This window comes from Aegilops tauschii, chromosome 3 (genome assembly GCF_002575655.3).
Source record: "Aegilops tauschii subsp. strangulata cultivar AL8/78 chromosome 3, Aet v6.0, whole genome shotgun sequence".
In the NCBI taxonomy this organism is placed as follows: domain Eukaryota; kingdom Viridiplantae; phylum Streptophyta; class Magnoliopsida; order Poales; family Poaceae; genus Aegilops; species Aegilops tauschii.
In genome coordinates this window covers 498,726,469-498,740,898 of record NC_053037.3, presented here as the reverse complement: position 1 = coordinate 498,740,898, position 14,430 = coordinate 498,726,469, and the positions used below count along the sequence as shown (strand labels likewise).

The window sequence follows — 14,430 nt, the reverse complement described above, 5'->3', positions numbered from 1 at the left end:
TAACTACTGGAGAAGCATAGCTCCTGGATGGTACTGGGCGTTGAAGTTGGTTTCCTTTTTTCTCTTTGTTTTTAGTATTTTTTTTAAAAAACAGGTTGTTGTCTTTTATGGAGCTAAACATTCGAAAACGTATTAACATTTTAAAACATATTTCAGAAAATTATTCAGTATGCATTTACATAAAAAAAAGTTCAGTGTATATATAAAAAGTACACCATATATAATTTTTTTTCAGGGTGTATTAGAAAAATGTTCATCCTATAATTAGAAAAAGTAAATCGTATATTATGGCCCTAAAAAAATCTTCAATGCATATAACCAAAAATGTCACGCCCGCTGGCGTCATACAGGATCCAGCCGGGGATGTGGCCTTCCTGGGCCGGTTCGGCTGCGACGGGCTCAGCTTACTTACCTTCCCCAATTTGACATGGCCGGCCCGCCCCGGCCCGATGACACTGGAGTCAAACCTCTGACGCTAACGCGTGGGAGAACTCCAGAGAAGCCCTTCCCGCATACGGCAAAAGAGCCCCCTCCCCCTCGCCGACCCCGTCTTCTTCTCTCGAGCAAAAATCATCCAGCCCCACAAGGTCCAGACCGCAAAACCGCCTCTCCTCGTGTCCCCACCTCAGATATTTCCACGCCGGGAACGGCATATACCGCCCCCGCCTCGTGCCGTCTCCCTCCTTTTTTAGGGTTTCGCGCCTCACTCCTCTTCCCCTCTTTCCGCCCCGACCCCGTCCGCTCGTTCGTTTATAGGGTTAGGGTTCCGGCGAGCAAGCTCTGCCTCCCGCCGGCGGCGGCGATGGGTGTCCCGGCGTTCTACCGCTGGCTGGCGGAGAAGTACCCGATGGTGGTGGTGGACGTGGTGGAGGAGGAGCCCGTGGAGATCGAGGGCGTCCAGGTCCCCGTCGACACCTCCAAGCCCAACCCCAACGGCCTCGAGTTCGACAACCTCTACCTCGACATGAACGGGATTATCCACCCCTGCTTCCACCCCGAGGACAGGGTACGTACGGTCGCTTCCCCCCGCCCCCCTCCTCAATCTCGAGATGTGTTATTTTGATTGGGCTGTTCGATTCGGTGCTTCCGAGCGAGGAAGACCGCGAGTGGTTCGGTGTGGGATGGCCTGGCTGCGTAGATACGTGATAGATTTGTGCTTTGCTGATTGGTGTATGAGGAGCTATGCAGTTGTGCCGAGGGGAATTAAATTACCCGTAGAATGATAGTTGCAATTAAAAGGGAGCTCCTAAATTGTCCCCAAACCATCCTGAGATGCCAGGAGGATTGCCGTAGTTCAACTATTCAATTTGATGCTGCAGTTCTATGCTTAAATCATAATCTTCTGTTTTCTGTCAAACTACACTGCAAATTATTTTTCTGGACAAGTGAATCTGCCAAGAAGATTCAAGTTTATTGTAGTTAGGAGGCCCTGCAGTTTGCGCTGCTACTTTATCATCAAAAGTTATTCTGGAATCATTTTATTTCCCCCTAACACGGACAATTCAACGTCTGCCTATTGCCCACTGTTATCAATACCAACTTCTATGTTGACCGTGGTTCTCTCTTCTACTGCCACAGCCCTCGCCGACAACATTCGCTGAGGTTTTCCAGTGCATGTTTGATTACATAGATAGGCTCTTTATCATGGTTCGCCCTCGGAAGCTTTTGTACATGGCCATTGGTACGCATTTCATCTCTTTGTTATGGAGGGAATTCCCTCGCTGATCTTTTCTGTTTGGCTGTTCTAATGTTGCTCAAACTGATGTAGTCATACTCTTCCTCTTCCCTGAACAATGGCAAAACATGTTAAGCTTCCCTTTGAACAACTTACTATTGTCTCTACTTACATTAAACACATTTTCTCCATTTTGTTTGTCCTACAATGGCTTACAGATGGTGTGGCTCCTCGTGCTAAGATGAACCAGCAGCGCTCTAGACGATTCAGAGCTGCAAAAGATGCTGCTGATGCGGTCAGTATTCTAGTGGAATTATTTTCTTATATTCAGTATAATCATACAGTTGTATCTATTGTTATTTGTGGACATCCACAACCATTTATGATTGCACTCACTGGTTACTGTTGTCCTATGTCCAGGCTGAAGAAGAAGAAAAACTGCGTGAAGAGTTTGAGAGGGAAGGAAGAAAGCTTCCTCCAAAACTGCAATCACAAACATGTGATTCTAATGTTATTACTCCCGGCACGGAGTTTATGGCTGTTCTATCAGTTGCTTTGCAGTACTACATCCACCGCAGATTGAATTATGATCCTGGATGGAAACAAATTAAAGTAAGCATATCTTTTTGCTAATTTGACATTTAGTGTTGGGATTTATATTTGTTAAATATGTTTGGTCATATTTCCTTATGGTTCAATAACACCATGGATTGGTATTAGAAAGTATGTAGAAATAATATGTATCCTGATTACAATCTTTTGAAGGTTATTCTTTCTGATGCCAATGTTCCTGGTGAAGGGGAGCATAAAATCATGTCCTACATTCGTGGCAATAGGAACCTTCCTGGATTTAACCCAAATACCCGACATTGCCTGTACGGCCTGGTAAGTTCTGTTCCTGTATGCTTAATGCTCTATTTCTTGTTGGACAATATTTTATCTGTTAACGTATAAATTTAATCTCATGAATGCAGGATGCAGATCTAATCATGTTAGCTCTAGCAACACACGAAGTGCACTTCTCCATACTGAGAGAGGTTCTCTTCTCAGAATACAGAATTTACGCTTTCTGCCATATATACATGCCACAGCCTTGTGCTAATAAAGAGTGTTACTTTTTTTTTGTATTTTCCTGTTGTCTATGTTGCTACTCTACTTAAAAAAAAAATCAAGTTCTTTCGTTCAGAGCACTGCCTTTTCCTTGAGCATTTTCTTCGACGTTTTGCCATGAAAGCTTATTTGCATACACTTTGTGTTTGCAGGTGGTTTTCACACCTGGACAGCAGGACAAATGCTTCTTGTGTGGTCAAGTTGGACATCTAGCAGCAAAGTGTGAAGGAAAGGCAAAACGGAAAGCTGGGGAGTTTGATGAGAAGGGTGATGAAATAGTACCAAAGAAACCTTACCAGGTAATGAGATCAATTTGTTCTATTGCAACTTGTGATGTGATGCTATTCAGTGGACTTACAAAGGACTTACTTTCATTTGTGCCTTCACAGTTCTTGAATATATGGACCCTACGAGAGTACCTAGAATACGAGTTCCGAATGCCAAATCCAGCTTTCGAGACTGATATTGAACGCATCATTGATGATTTCATCTTCATGTGCTTTTTTGTTGGCAATGATTTTCTTCCACACATGCCGACACTAGAGATTCGTGAGGTTTGTTTCATATTTTATAGTTCAAAAGGTTACTTTGCAGCTAGCAGCTATCAAGTTATGTAGTGTTACCAGTTACTCCCTCCTTAAACTAATATAAGAGCGTTTAGAATACTAAAATAGTGATCTAAACGCTCTTATATTAGTTTACAGAGGGAGTACTAAAGTGGAGCTCTGTTTTTTCTTTGAAAGTTAGACAGGTTTCGTTTTCTGTTTGTAGTTCACTTTCTTAGATTATTGTCACACGATGTTAACTTCCATATCTGTCTGCAGGGAGCTATTAATTTGTTAATGGCTGTATACAAGAAGGAATTTCCTAATATGGGTGGCTATTTAACTGATGCTTGCACGGTATTCAAATTTCATTCATACATCATATTATCCAAGTGGCATCTTAGAAATTTATTTTATTTGAAATGATCCTCATGGGTATTTCAGCAGTAACACATTTTATCTTCATTGTTGTAGCCTGATCTGAATAGAGTCGAACACTTCATTCAAGCAGTTGGTTCATACGAGGATAAAATATTTCAGAAAAGAGCTCGTTTGCACCAGGTAAAGATGGCGTCTATCTTGATTTTGCTTCTCAATTACTTAACTTCAACTGTATTTTTGTTATGAGCAATATCCTATATGACATTTCTTCTCTATGGATGATATCGAATGCTTTCTCATGTTGTCAAGTGGCAACTAATCTATCTTATAATTGTGTTACTTGTTCACAATAGTTAATATTCCCCATTTCTGTATCTTGGCTCCATATAGCTTGATGTGTCTGCTTTTGTAGTTAACTGTATTTTTGTTATTTAAGCTGGAATTTTTGTTAGATGCTTTCCATGCACAGTGAATATTATGGGTCATGAAATTTTACAGAATAAGAAAATATAGGGGTCTGCGATGGTCTTCTATCCATATTTGTGCTTGGAATTTAATATGTTATCATGAAATTTGCATTTGGCATAACACATTCACAAAGGTCGGGCAAGACATGCCTCCCCCATTCGTAGCCATTTCTCGAGTTGTGTACTCTGTAAGGGTCAGTTTGGTTGCTACCCCGGGTCCGTGCCTGAAAAAAAAGGGTGCCTGGTATGTGCCTGAGTCGTTGATGTTTTCTGCCTGACCCAGCAAATCTGACATGTACTACATCGGCAATATAAGTACCCAGGGTAGCAATCAAACTGACCCTAAATCTCTTGGAACTTGACAATATAAGTAAACGACTCTTGACTGCAAATGTTTCCAGACCTACTTATACATTTGATGCTCAGCCGTTATTAAGTTAGCAACTAGTAGTGGGTGCTTTCACTTACAGTTTACATTTTCAACGTTGCTGTCCTTTGTAGCGTCAAGCTGAAAGAATAAAACGTGATAAAGCCCAAGCAAAGCGAGGTGATGATCTGGATCCCCATGTAAGGGGTGATCTTATTGTACCTGTTGCACGCTTCCAAGGATCTCGCCTTGCCTCTGGGGCTGTGGCTTCACCATATGAACATAATGGACGTAGCACGGAAAAGGGCAGTCAAGCTAAGAAAGCACGTGTATCATCTTCAGATTCCAGCCTTTCTGCTGCTGTTGTTGAAGCTGAAATTAGCGTTGAAGCACAGGTACTTAATTTGATCTTGGTTGAGAAGGTGTTATATTTGTTTGAAGATATTTTTATGGTTTCATCTGAATCTTGCTGCAACTTCTACAGGCACGTGAAAACAAAGAAGACCTGAAGTCAATGCTTAAAGTTGCACTTCGTGATAAATCAGATCTTTTTAATTCTGAAAATCCTGAGGAGGACAAGGTATTTCTTGTATCTTTGGTTATCTGTGCAGAAATCTTCTGCTGCTTTTATCAGTTCATTGCAGTTCCAAGTTGAAGTTCAACAATGCTATGCATGTTGTCATGACATTGTTGAGAACACCGGCCACTATATGTAGCCAATGTTAAGATTCCTTTACTAGAGATCTTAGTGATAAGATAGGTTTAAGTTACATTCCTGGTAGGGTGTGCTAATATAAGTTAACATATTATTTACTTTAGGGGCAAGGCATGTCTTCCCTTTAAAACAATGAAACTATTAGTAGGTTTCTGTATAAGCCTCTGAGCATCTCAGGGATTAAGTCCTCCAGGTGGATTAAACAGAGTGAATGCCCTTTACTAGGTCCCCTTTCTTCATACCTTTACTATCCGCTTCATGTGACACTACATTATTGAAGATATTTGAGAGTATAGGTTGAATGAAAAGCACACTTATGTATTTAGGATCCCTGCTGTGGGGGTCCCATCCCTTGTCTTCTGAACTTTTACTATGCTTGCACACAACACTAAGTTATTGAAGATGTTTGGGCTTTGGGAATTGAAAGTACACTCCTATTTTGTGGACCTTCTGAGACTCTATTTATATATTTTTTAATGGTTAAAAAACTCAGGCGATAACATTATTTGTTAATAATATTCAGATAAAGCTTGGAGAACCAGGATGGAGAGAAAGGTATTATGAAGACAAGTTTGGGGCAAGAACACCTGAGCAAATTGAAGAAATACGTAGAGATGTTGTAAGTATTGTGGAAGTGCCTTTAATATACTGCATTCATGATTTAAAAATATATACTGCATTCATGATTTAAAAATATATACTGCATTCATGATTCATTAGTGACACCATACCCTGTTGCCATTATTACTTTATTCATGATAGAAAATGTCACTTGATCATTTTTTGAAAAATACATTTCCCTAATTCTGTGTTATCTTCTTATATGATGTGCTCTATGCTCCTTCAGGTTCTCAAATATACTGAAGGTTTGTGTTGGGTAATGCACTACTATTATGAAGGTGTCTGCTCATGGCAATGGTAATATAGCATGTTTTAGTTGGCCAAATATAAGACGCTACACTGTTTTATTTGTTGCACAATTGCTGATAGGGTTTAATTGTTCCTCTACCCATCCCACTAATACACGTTTCATTCTAATTTCTTCTTGCTATATGTAGGTTTTACCCTTATCACTATGCCCCTTTTGCTTCGGATTTAAAAGGTTTAGGCCAGCTTAATATAACTTTTGAACTTGGGTCACCATTCAAACCTTTCGATCAGCTTATGGGAGTTTTCCCAGCGGCGAGGTGAATATGCTAATATTTCCTTTCTTCGATCCTAGTACCTTGATGTGGTGGATTATTTGATAGGTTGTTTCATTACATTTCAGCTCACATGCACTCCCTGTACAGTATCGGCAATTGATGACCGATCCTAGTTCGCCCATAATTGACTTTTATCCGATTGGTATGCTTATTTTGCTAATATATAATCATGAATAGTATCAGATTCTCCTACAACCATAAGCCTATTCTAATCCGTTTTAACCTGTGTATGCTGCAGATTTCGAAGTAGATATGAATGGAAAGAGGTTTTCTTGGCAGGTACATTTATCTTAGTAAGTGTACTTATATATACCATACACCTTCCATATTTAACTAAAATTTGTACTTTACAGGGGATAGCTAAACTGCCCTTCATTGATGAAGCTAGGTTGCTGTCTGAGATTAAAAAAGTCGAGCATACTTTGACGGTATGGAAGTGTGGCATCTGTTATATTGTTTTATGGCATATGTGTAATAGAAGATCTTGTTTTAACTTACAAGATTTTCCATATTTTCCTCGGCTTGTGTAGCCTGAAGAAGCAAGGCGAAACAGTACAATGTACAATATGCTTTTTGTGAATGGCGCACACCCAATTTCGCCTTATATCTACTCTCTCAGCAGCAAATTCGGACATCTGCCTGATAACGAGCGAAATGAAATTAAAGAGGAACTCAATCCTAAAGCTAGGTTAGCTAACCCTACCAGGATTCTTGATTGACTGCAGATAGTATATTTCGTTGTTCAAGTGTAGTGTTCCATGTCAACTGACTGGCCTTCTTACTTAGTTCTACTCAATGTGCTTTTTGCTGGGGCCTGTGGGCAAAGTGAACATGAGTAGACTGCCATCTTATAGTATAACAAATAAGCGTCTCTTATATGCATTACTTAGCTGCTCTTGTTTATTTTGTGCAGTGGAGGAATGAATGGTTACATCTCACTTTGTGGTGGGGATCCAAGTCCGCCTGTCTTTAGATCTCCTGTGGATGGACTGGAGGATATTATGGACAATCAAGTGATGTAAGCTCATTTCCTCCCTGTATTATTGATATGATCTAGTGGCACTTGAATTAATAAAGATTATGACATTTGCCTTCCCTAGATGCTCAATTTACAAGCTTCCAGACCCTCATAAGCACATAGCACGTCCACCTCCTGGTGTTACCATACCCAAGAAGGTACAAAATTGTTGTTATTTTCGTGTAACATTGACATAAGTATATCATTCCACTTGGGAAGTGTTCACTGTTAACAAGCGTATGTTGTTTAATCTGCTCTTAAGATTGTTGAAGCTGGTGACCTGAAACCACCGCCTGTGCTGTGGCATGAAGACAATGGCAGGAGGCCTTATGACAATAACAGGAGGCATTGTGATAACAGCAGCAGGTAGTGTATTAGCCTTTTGCCCTATTTAGTCAATACTTGCTTCAACATTGCAAATCCTAACCTACTTTTGAAATGGTTCAGGCAAAACCCTGCAGGATCGATACAGGGCCGCCAACTAGGGGAGGCTGCACACCGACTAGTTGCAAACAGCTTGAATGTTCGCGGTGGCGGACAATACCCCCCTGCTAGGCCATATCAAACTATAATGAATGGTATGCATTATCCAAACGGAATGCCACCAAGGATGGAGCAGCCTGCTGGACGTTCTGGTTGGCATGTTCCTAGTGATAATCTACCCAATGGTCAGGCACCAGCCTATGCGCAGCCATCAGGTCATCAGTATACAAGAGATAATCGTGGAAGGCAACAACCATATGCGAGAGACGGCCACAGCGATTCAAGAGGAGCAGGCCTGCATCCATCTGGATACCATCAGAATAGTAGCAACACGTATTCATCACATACTGCTCCTCCGTCATCGGGTTTTGGACGATATGGGCAACCCCCCTCGTATGCTGGGGGCTATGCTGGTGGGGTCTACCAGCCTGCACCATATGCAGGAGCCCAACAGTGGCAGCAGCAACAACCTCATAGTTCCTATTCTGGAGGTGGGGCGCCTGCTGCAAGACCTAATTCACGACCGCAGCAGTCACAGAACCGCTACAGCAATTTAGATAGGACTTCAAACAGGAGACCACCAGGTCAGGGCCGCTACTAGGCCCGCCTCCTCTTTGGTTCTAGCCCTGGCTTTGCTGTTACTACTTACTAGAACTTACCTTGACTTAAATCAGGCATAGGAATAGACACAGCATTTGCAAAGTCTGGTGATCTTCAAGCTTCTTGATGGTGGTATAAAAATTACCTAGGGGGAAGTGTTGTATACTATAAATTATTGCCATATCACCAGATACTGGAGTAGACACATCCAATTTGCAAATTCTGGTGATCTCCAATGCTTCTAGACAGCAGCAGCAAAGATTGTAAGGGCCGTGTTGTACACTATGATACATAAGTTATCTGCTGTTGGGAGGATGTTAACAAGTTTTTGTATTGTAAAGATGATGTATGTATCTGGATTCATTCAATTTTGATGAAGGATAATTAGATATATGCGTAAGAAATCCCATTTTTCTGCTCATAGATTGGCTACAGTGGATGTTATTGGCATGTTATTATCATGAACAAGCTGTTTGTCCCGTTGGTTTACTCCAGAACTAACACTCTAGCAGGGAGATTCTCCCAATGGCTCTAAGCAACCACCACTATTAGAAAAAAGGGCTATAGATGGGATTGACACTAATGGCGCACCAGACAAGCGGTGCGCCATTAGTATATACTAATGGCGCACCACCTTCTGATACGCCATTAGAGTTGAAACTACTAATGGCGCAGGGTGCGCCATATGTTTGTGGTGTTGCATATGTGTTTGTGTTTGGAGGTGTACCGGTATTTGAAATGCGATAGTTGCCAATATTTTGCCGGAATGTTGATTCATTTTCGTTTCGGCGAGAATTTTGGCATTAAGCATTCTTTTTGGTCCTATTTTTAGGGAAAGTCATGCCAAATTTTTTCTTGGTTCTAAAATATCGTTTTGCTCTACCCTGCAGGCGACCATGGTCCGCATGATGACCGAAGGCATCGTGAATAGGTTTTTGAGGTCTGCGAAGGCCGAGATGCTTCAAAAGAACGAGACGGAGATAAGATGTCCGTGTCGAAGATGCAAGCTGAAGAGCCTTATTGCGGACCCGGAATCCGGGCAGGTGCGGGACCACCTGCTCTTGCGTGGTTTCATGGATGGCTATCGGTGGCAAGGTGATGAAGATGACTACGAAGTCGTCCATGGGGGCCGGGCAAGAAATGAGGAAGGGCAGCAAGACAACCACCGCGGCTCGGCCGGGCGAGAAGACGAAGAATCCCCAGGAGATGATCACGACGGTGATGCTGTACACAGTCATCATGTAGAAGATGCAGGACATGATGATGAGGAAGATGCCGGAGCAGACGGCGGGCATGATCATGAAGATGATGATGCCGGCGGAGCAGACGACGCTGGACCATCGATGGGTTGGGTGCAGGACCCTCATATTCAAGAGCTGCTTCTCAAGCAGACGGATAACGCAAGAGCTGCCGCCCGAGAGAAAGCCAAGATGGATCAACTTGAGTTAGACGCGGTTACTCCATTGTATGAAGGATGCAGGCCCGAGGATACCCGCCTGAAAGTAACGCTCATGGCTTTGGAGATGAAGGTAAAACACAAAATGACCGACGCATGCTTCGACGAGAACATGTCATTCTGGCACGAACGTCTTCCCAAGGGGAACAAGTGCCCGACCAGTTTGGAGGAGGCGAAGAAAATCGTGTGTCCTCTGGATTTACCGCACGTGAAATACCATGTGTGCATGAACAATTGCATCATTTATCGGGATGAGCACGCGGAGTCTACCATATGTCCGGTGTGCGGCGTCACTCGATACAAGAAGAGGAAGAAAGCTCCTCGAAAAGTGGTGTGGTACTTTCCGATCACTCCTCGTCTGCAGCGGTATTTCGCGGACCCTAAGGTAGCAAAGCTCCTGCGTTGGCACGCGGATAGGGAGGAGAAGAAGCGAGAAGATGACGCAAATGATCCGGAGATAGATAAAAAAGACAAGATGCTGAGTCACCCTAAGGATGCGAGCCAGTGGCAAGCGTTGAACTTCGAAGACCTAGAATTTGGGAACGATCCAAGGAACATCGTGCTGGGCGCGAGCACCGATGGATTCAATCCGTTTGGCAGCCAGAGAAGCACACATAGCACCTGGCCTGTGTTTGTGTGGATGTACAACTTTCCCCCCTGGTTGTGCATGAAGAGGAAGTACATTCACATGAGTATGCTAATTGAAGGACCGAAACAACCAGGGAACGACATCAATCTGTATCTGGGGCTGCTGAAAGTGGAGCTTGACACGCTGTGGAAAACGCCAGCCAATACGTGGGACGCCGCAGAGAAAGAATATTTCCCTATGAGAGCCGCGCTGCTCACGACGGTGCACGACTATCTCGGTTACGGATATGTCGCGGGCAGGTGGTCCACGGATTTTCTGGATGCGTCAGGTGCATGGATGACACAACGTATTGTCAGCTAGATAGAGATCCCGGGTCTTCGAAAACCGTGTTCATGGGACATCGAAGGTGGCTTCGCGACGATGACCCGTGGAGAAAACGCAAGGATCTATTCGATGGTGAAACCGAACCCCGAGGACGCCCGCGTACGAGGAGCGGCGAGGAAATAGACGAGCTGTTGAAAAATTGGAAAGACTGCCCACTGCCGGGAAAGAAGCAAAAGGCGCCAGAGCCGGGAAAGAAGCGAAAGGCGCCAGAGCCGCTGCTGAAGGTATGGAAAACGAGGTCTGTTTTCTGGGACTTGCCGTACTGGAAGATCCACCGTGTGCCTCACAGCCTTGATGTCATGCATATCACGAAGAACGTGTGCGAGAGTCTGCTTGGTACCCTGCTCAACATGCCAGAGAGGACCAAAGATGGGCCGAAAGCAAGGGCAGACTTGAAATCAATGGGCATCAGGCAGGAGCTTCACGCTATATATGATGATGATGAGGCGAAGCAGGACACGGAAAGTCGTCGCAAAGGCAAAAAGGCCAAGAAGACCGGAAATGACTACCCTCCCGCGTGCTTCACTCTAAGTCAGGAGGAGATCGAGCAGTTTTTCACCTGCCTCGTAGGAGTAAAACTTTCTTACGGTTACGCGGGGAAGATAAGCAGATACCCAGACCTAGCGAAGCTGAAGTTCAGCGGGATGAAGTCTAATGACTGTCACGTGCTGATGACGCAGATACTTCCAGTTGCAATCCGTGGGATCATGGACGCGCACGTCCGTGAAACGCTATTTAGCCTATGCAACTTTTTCGGCGTCATCTCTCGGAAGTCTGTTGGCGTGAGGCAACTCAGAAGGCTACAGGAAGAGATCGTGGTGATACTATGCGAGCTTGAGATGTACTTCCCGCCCGCATTCTTCGACGTTATGGTGCATCTGCTGGTCCATATCGTGGACGATATCATCCAACTTGGGCCGACGTTCCTGCACAGCATGATGCCGTTCGAAAGGATGAATGGTGTCATCAAAGGATACGTTCGCAACATGTCACGTCCAGAGGGAAGCATAGCCAGGGGCTTTCTGACCGAAGAGTGCATCTCCTACTGCACGAATTATCTAGGCATCGAGAACCCCGTTGGTCTGCCCGTCAACAGGCACCTCGGCAGGCTCGCTGGATGGGGTCACCGTGAGGGTCGCCGCGAAATGCATGTCGACTTCGAGGGTCGACTCGCCGACTTTGAAAGAGCAAACCTAGTCGCGCTACAACACATAGACGTGGTCGATCCTTGGGTGGTAGAGCACAAAACCTTTATTAAGAAGACGTACAATGACCGAGGCCAACAGAGGACGGATGGAGATATACTCAAAGAGCACAACTCATGTTTCACGCGTTGGTTCAAGCAGAAGCTTCTGTCGTACCCTTTACATGAGGATTCTTCCGCGGAAGAACAACTCATATTCGCCTTGTCACATGGCGCCGAGCACAACCTGATGACCTATGAGGCGTACGATATCAACGGCTACACATTCTACACCGAGGCCAAGGACATGAAGAGCGATGGTTATCAGAACTCCGGGGTAACGATGGAATCCTACACCGGTAACGACAAGGACAGATACTACGGAAGGATCGAGGAGATCTGGGAGCTGAGCTACGCTGGAGAGAAGGTCCCGATGTTCCGTGTCAGATGGGCCAAGAGCGTCCTAAAAGAAGACCGGTATTTCACCACCATGGTTATACCCGAAGCCAAATCCAAGACCGCAGGTGCAAACGTCACCGCGAAAAATGAGCCATGGGTACTGGCTTCCCAAGTGGACCAATGCTTCTTCATTACCGACCCGTCAAAGCCCAGTCGTGTTGTCGTGAGGAGAGGCAAAAGGAAGATCATCGGAATGGATGGAGTAGCCAATGAGCAAGACTTCGACAAGTACGGCGACCCGAGAATCGAACATGACAACGATGATGAAGTAGCAGCATACACCACAAGAAGAAGCAGGACCACCCTACCTAAAGGACGTCCGTTCCACAGAAGAACTCCATTTGCGAAAAAGAAGGGCAAGAAGATTATGAACAGATAGCTAGCTAAGATCGATTGTATTTAAATCGTAGCCTTCATTTCTCGATTGTATTTCATGGGCACTTTTTGAACTATCATGAATATTTTTAAATTTCATGGACACTCGATCTCGATCCCCCTCCATCTCGATCGCTATCCCACCTCGCCAGATCCGGTCCCCCTCGCCGCCGAGCACCCCCCGGTCCACCGGCCCCCCGCACCCCGCGCACCCTCCCCCGCTCCACCGGCATTACTGTTTGATGATATTTTTAAAAAAATTATTACTGTCTTATAAAAAAGTATTACTGTTATGATTTAAACAAGTTTGAACATATTTAAACACAAATAAATATCAAACAACATTTTAAATGCATAAAAAAAATTGTGGAGCCTGGGAATCGAACCCAGGACCTCCTGGTGTGAGAACTAGCTGCTGACCAGTCGAGCTAGTAGAGGGAACTTGGTGTGGATCAGGTCAGGTGGAAGATAACCTGTTGGCTTGAGCAGAAATAAAAAAAAATACTAATGGCGCACCAGGGTGAGGTGCGCCATTAGTATGGATGTACTTATGGCGCACCAGGGTGAGGTGCGCCATTAGTATGGATGTACCTGTTGGAAGATAACCTATCCCCTCTCTCTCCCTCGCCCTCGCCCTCGATCCCCTTCCCCTCTCCTCTCCCGACGCCGCTGCCCCGCCGCCTCGACGCCGCCCCGTCGTCCTCGTCTCCGCCCCGACGCCGCTGCCCCTTCCCCTCTCCTCTCCCGACGCCGCCGCCCCGTCGTCCTCGTCCTCGCCCTCCTCCTCGTCCGCGCCACCGCCGCGCCTCTCCGACCTCCTCCTTGTCCCCTCCGGCCTCCTCCGCCTCCTCAGGTACTGCCCCCACCTCTCCCTCCCCCTCCAGCCTCCTCCTTCCCCTTTGTAAATTTTAGGGTGTAGGGTTTGCAAATTTTAGGGTTAGGGCAGTAAATTTTAGGGCAAATCTAGCACAGTTAGCAAAGTTAGATATCTTTTAGGAAATTAGGGTAGTAGCAAAAACAGTACCAAAAAAATTAGGTATAAAAACAGTAGCAAATAAAAAATATTAGCAAATATAGCTAGGGTAATTTTGTTTAGGTATAAAAAACAGTAGCAATTTTAAAAGAATAGTAGCAATTTTAAAAACAGTAGCAAAAAAATTAGGTATAAAAACAGTAGCAAATAAAAAAAGAGTAGCAAATATAGCTAGGGAAATTTTGTTTAGGTATAAAAACAGTAGCAAATAAAAAAAGCAGTAGCAAAAAATTAGGTATAAAAACAGTAGCAAATATAGCTAGGGCAATTTTGTTTAGGTATAAAAAACAGTAGCTACAATTTGTAAAAAGCATGAGCAACTGAAAAATCATCCTGAAATATAGCTAGGACAAACTTCAGTCTTTTTTTTGTTTGTAACAGAAAC

General features: G+C 44.3%; 1 protein-coding gene across 4 annotated transcripts; it reads left to right on the top strand.

Moving 5' to 3' along the window:
• Positions 1-632: 632 nt before the first annotated feature.
• LOC109748677 (5'-3' exoribonuclease 3) lies at positions 633-8,970 on the top strand. 4 transcript variants are annotated; one of them, XM_020307697.4, is made up of 23 exons: positions 633-1,006; positions 1,579-1,681; positions 1,894-1,970; positions 2,096-2,287; positions 2,441-2,560; positions 2,650-2,712; positions 2,938-3,084; positions 3,175-3,339; positions 3,610-3,687; positions 3,805-3,891; positions 4,680-4,940; positions 5,030-5,125; positions 5,784-5,879; positions 6,108-6,178; positions 6,319-6,447; positions 6,531-6,607; positions 6,704-6,744; positions 6,819-6,893; positions 6,996-7,153; positions 7,379-7,483; positions 7,566-7,641; positions 7,746-7,849; positions 7,931-8,970. In XM_020307697.4, the coding sequence occupies exons 1-23, from the start codon at positions 803-805 to the stop codon at positions 8,565-8,567; spliced, it is 3,162 nt and encodes a 1,053-aa protein (XP_020163286.1). In that variant the 5' UTR covers positions 633-802; the 3' UTR covers positions 8,568-8,970. The 4 variants fall into 4 exon arrangements, with proteins under 4 accessions (XP_020163286.1, XP_073367008.1, XP_073367009.1 ...); XM_073510908.1 differs by having other exon boundaries at positions 685-1,006; positions 2,475-2,560; XM_073510907.1 differs by lacking the exon at positions 1,579-1,681 and having other exon boundaries at positions 665-1,006.
• Positions 8,971-14,430: the final 5,460 nt, after the last annotated feature.

Bases quoted from the DNA above. Each gene is read 5' to 3' on its own strand.
- LOC109748677 (XM_020307697.4), top strand. From the start codon at position 803: ATGGGTGTCCCGGCGTTCTACCGCTGGCTGGCGGAGAAGTACCCGATG. The intron at 2,713-2,937 runs GTTCTCTTCTCA...TTGTGTTTGCAG, and splicing joins ACTTCTCCATACTGAGAGAG to GTGGTTTTCACACCTGGACA. The intron at 5,126-5,783 runs GTATTTCTTGTA...AATAATATTCAG, and splicing joins AAAATCCTGAGGAGGACAAG to ATAAAGCTTGGAGAACCAGG.